This window comes from Lottia gigantea (genome assembly GCF_000327385.1).
Source record: "Lottia gigantea unplaced genomic scaffold LOTGIsca_575, whole genome shotgun sequence".
In the NCBI taxonomy this organism is placed as follows: Eukaryota; Metazoa; Mollusca; class Gastropoda; family Lottiidae; genus Lottia; species Lottia gigantea.
Genome location: NW_008709961.1, coordinates 2,032 through 6,402, shown reverse-complemented (window position 1 = coordinate 6,402; position 4,371 = coordinate 2,032). Strand labels below are relative to the sequence as shown.

At 29.6% G+C, this 4,371-nt stretch overlaps 3 protein-coding genes across 3 annotated transcripts; 2 read left to right on the top strand and 1 right to left on the bottom strand.

Annotated features, from left to right (window-relative positions):
• Positions 1 to 138: 138 nt before the first annotated feature.
• LOTGIDRAFT_175944 (hypothetical protein) lies at positions 139 to 822 on the top strand (the record flags this gene model as incomplete). Its single annotated transcript, XM_009063429.1, has 1 exon — positions 139 to 822. One exon carries the CDS (start codon positions 139 to 141, stop codon positions 820 to 822), a length of 684 nt encoding a protein of 227 aa, XP_009061677.1.
• A 1,162-nt stretch (positions 823 to 1,984) lies between these two features.
• Positions 1,985 to 2,707, top strand: LOTGIDRAFT_175943 (hypothetical protein; the record flags this gene model as incomplete). Its single annotated transcript, XM_009063428.1, has 1 exon — positions 1,985 to 2,707. One exon carries the CDS (start codon positions 1,985 to 1,987, stop codon positions 2,705 to 2,707), a length of 723 nt encoding a protein of 240 aa, XP_009061676.1.
• Positions 2,708 to 2,948: 241 nt separating this feature from the next.
• Positions 2,949 to 4,205, bottom strand: LOTGIDRAFT_175942 (hypothetical protein; the record flags this gene model as incomplete). The annotated part of the gene is made up of 1 exon (XM_009063427.1): positions 2,949 to 4,205. The coding sequence occupies one exon, from the start codon at positions 4,203 to 4,205 to the stop codon at positions 2,949 to 2,951; it is 1,257 nt and encodes a 418-aa protein (XP_009061675.1).
• Positions 4,206 to 4,371: the final 166 nt, after the last annotated feature.

Genomic DNA, 4,371 nt, shown 5'->3' with positions numbered 1-4,371 from the left:
TATAAATATTTATATTGAAAAAACACAAGGAAATGTAACAGGTTATTGTTTATTATTAGAAGAAGCAAAACATTCAATTAAAATATCCGACAGACGGATGATTCGTATAGAATAATCATTTAAATTACCCTCTTAAAAATGAAACCAGAAACTTTAGTAAAAAGAATAATAGAAGCTATCGAAACGGAATCACCAACTACAATAACATTCAATGGCAAAAGGATTAAAATATCTAAAAAAATTATTGATAAATATAAACATTGTAAAGTCCGTGATGATATAGATTTGGAAAGAATTGACAAGAGTGTAAAGGAAGGTGGATTTTTACCTTTCCTACCTTTAATATTTACTGGTCTGGCCGCAGCAGGTGCGACAGCTGGTGTGGCGGCAGGGATAACACAAGCCATCTACGCCAAGAAAGCAGCTGATGCTGAAAAAAGTGAAAAACGTAGACATAATATGGAAATGGAAAAAATAGCTCAAGGTTCGGAAGTAGCAGATATATTAGGGACAGTTAAAGAATTTGGAAATCGATTTAGTGAAGAAACCAAGAAAACAGTTAAAGAGGGATTAAGTAATCTAATAGATAAAATCGACACAGGAGAAACGAAGGTCAAATGTAAGGGTAATGCTATATTTTTTAAAAACAAACATTCTGGAGAGGGAATCTTTCTTTCAAAGTATAAAGGAGAAGGAGTGATTTTTGGAACAAAAATATGGAATAAAAAATGGGAAAGAAATTTAATCATTCAGAAATATTTCCTAGTAATCCAATGCTCATGTTTATATGCGGTAGCTCAGGTTCTGGGAAAACTTATCTGACCTTTAACATGTTGACAACACCAAAACTTTTAGATTTCGATTCATTATATATCTACACACCAACACCAGAGCAATCATATTATCAATTCCTCAAAGCTTTAGAATATATACCAAAGAAAGACGTTCAAGACATATTTAAATATCATGAAGACAATGACGAGATAGAAATAAAAGATATCTTAGATACATATATAAAAGAAAAGAATCCATCTTTCTATCCAACGGATATAAAAGTTTTTCTTACGAAAAATGTTAATGATTTAGATTTGTCTAAAATTGATAGTGAGCGAAAGCACTCAATAGTGTAGCACAAAGAAATCAAGCTGTTCAATAAGAATTCTTCACAAAGGAAAGAAATCACAACTGTCACTGCATATACCAATCCCAATCTTTCTACGGTATGGATGCAATGTTCATTCGAAAAAATGCAAATTGTTTTTGATTATTCGAATTGAACGACAAAGATTTATCTCAAATTATTCAGTCAATTAATCACGGAATGGATAGAGATACATTCAAAAAGGATTGTTAAGCGCAATGGAGAAACCCAGATGATCATGGATATATATTTGTAATACTAGAAAACCTGCAGGTGAAAGAGTTATGACAGATATATGTTAATTTCATTTCTTTAAAAATGGGTGATTGGAATAATCATAATAATAAATTATAAAAAGAAATAGACAATATATCAAAGCTAAGAATAAAATAATATTTACATTAACAGAAGGATTAATAGATTTAATGAATGGCGGGGATGTTGATATTGCCGATTACAAGGATTTAGTAGAATACTCAGAATTTCTACATATGATAAGAAAGACGGGCCGGAAACAAGAAGATTAAAAGAAGTTGATCTTTATATAAGAGCTATTAATCAAGATGATGAATATGCTGAAGACAATCCAATCATACAAGAAATAGACGAATACGAAGATATGGTATCTAGACAAGGTATAACTTTTTTATCCGATAATAATGAAGAATTGCTTAATAGATTAGAAATAATATCAGCAGCAATGAAAGAAGGTCATCGTTCAGACAGACAATATAATGAAGTAAATTGCATATTAAAAAGATTCCTAGAGAAAGGTATTATAGATAAAAATGATTATAAAAACGTAATTGATAAAATTATCCAATAAAAATAGTCATTGAAAAAATGCCAAATAAAGAACAATTATTCCTTATCACCTCAAATAAGTCAGACATTAAATTGTCTCTAGATTATGAGTATGAACTCGATCGCAATGAAGAATATGAATTGGGATTAAAATATTTCTCTGTTTACAATTCCATTAGAAATATCAACGAAAATAATAACCAAATGAAAATATCAACAGATAACGGAGCTACATTCAAAACCATAAGTTTACTACCAGGAAGCTATGAATACGTAGACATAAACGAATATCTATCTGAATATGGGGGAAGTGCAAATGGTAAGAACAATATTGAATTCGAAGGTAATTTGAATCTGAACAAAATAAAATTGATATTGAGAAATAAGAGTCAAGTTGATTTCAACGTAGCAAATTCTTTGAATACTTTATTAGGATTTGATAAGCAAATATACACACAATCCACTTTAGCGCCGTATAAAGCTAATATCGAGAATGATATCGACGTCATTAATATTCACTGTAATTTAATAAACGGTGGATTTTTCAATAAACACAAACGTCAGATTATTTACAGTATTCCAACATTCACCGTACCGATTGGATATAGAATTATAGAGAAACAATTTCAAACAACATATTTACCACTTAATTCGTTCATGATTAAAAATATAAATCTCGAAATCAAAGATGGTAAAAACAGGTTTATTGATTTTGGTAACGAAGAAATTGTTATTCAACTTCATTTAAATCAAAAGAACTAAATTTATTGAGTAATTAATCACTCTTCATTCTCTTCTTGAATATATATGTAATCGAAATCATCAAATTCATAGTTTTCATCAAAACTATACTCATCTTTATCACTATAAGGAAACATAATTCCTCCACTGTTTGTTGCTTTTCTCCTTACAAGATTCAAATAACTTCTAAAAACTTTCTTTTGTTTATCCCCATCCTTTGGATTAACTACTCCATTCGTGAAACATCATGTCCACTAGCCAACTAAATATAATCTTCTATACTCGTCTTATTATTAGAAAAACCCTTATACGTTTTCTTTTCTTTTAAAACACCATCAGAAATTAGAATGATATTATATTTGACTTTTGGCGCTAAATATAAACCAAATATGATTCCACCATCACCGTAATCATTCTTTCCTTTACAATATTCAATTTCAGATACCAACCCAGCTCGATTTAATTTATCCCAATTTCTAGATGAAATGTATAAACTATCAGTATCGGTATAGTATATTTCAGGTTTATAAAATCCATTTATTACATGAATGAAATTATTCATTATTTTTTTTCTGTGAGATAAAATGAATGATCCCAAATGACTAGGTGTTAGTATTGTAGATTTAGTTGAGTGATCTTCAGCAGTTATCTCTTTTTCTTCAATTTCTGTCTCAACGGAATATTGAGTATCATTTATTTTTTCATAGTTTTTAACAAGTGAGTCGAAGTTAGCCTGAAAATTCCACAAATGATTTCTCGTGTTTCTATCCTTCTGAATAGATTTACCATACAAGGAATTGCATAATAATTTCATACAATTACTACCCACAATATTACCTTCTCGTTTATATTTATTTCTAAGATCTCTTAAAATCAAAATATAATCTCTATATGGTGGAGTTTTAAAATTTTCTTTGTATACTATACCATCTAATATTCTAATAATTCGTCCACCGGCTTTAACTATTTCTTGAATATCGACCGATGTTAAAACATCTGAACAGAAACCATTTTTAAACCTGATTTTACTCCCAGTTTCCTTTTTGCCTTCTTTATTCGTTAAAGTGATATTATCTTTAGCTGGTATCGGTTGGAAGAACATGCTTTTGGGATAGTCAAACCACACTGTTAAAATAGCTGTTCTAGGTCTAAATTTCTGTTCATTGAAGAGTTTTACAAATTTTTTTTCTTCTTCTAGTAGAAACGGTCTAGCACTTTCTGCTTTTGGATATTCACTGTCTAAATCCGACATTGCTGAAGCGTACAAACCATTAGCATCAAATGCCATTAGTTTAGTACATTTTATTTTTGTATGTTTTGAATTAACCACTGTTTTATCTTTTGTGCTCGCGCTGTATTCTTTGAATGGATTAATGATGTTATCTCTTCTTGGATTATCACTTCGTGTTTCACTATTTGAATTATCACTTTGTGAAATACTTTCAGTTTCACTTTGTGAAATACTTTCAGTTTCACTTTGTGAAATAAATTCCTTTAATACATTACAAATTTCATCCATTTTGTTTGCTTCAAATAATTTTCTATTTGCCGAAACTCTTCCTCCTTTAAATAGATCGTCTGATATAATGTCTTATAAAAGGATTAGTGTGTGAATAAACTTTTTCTATATTTTCTTTTTTAGTATGTTTCGGAACCATTCTAGTAGTTTCATACCATTCTTCTTC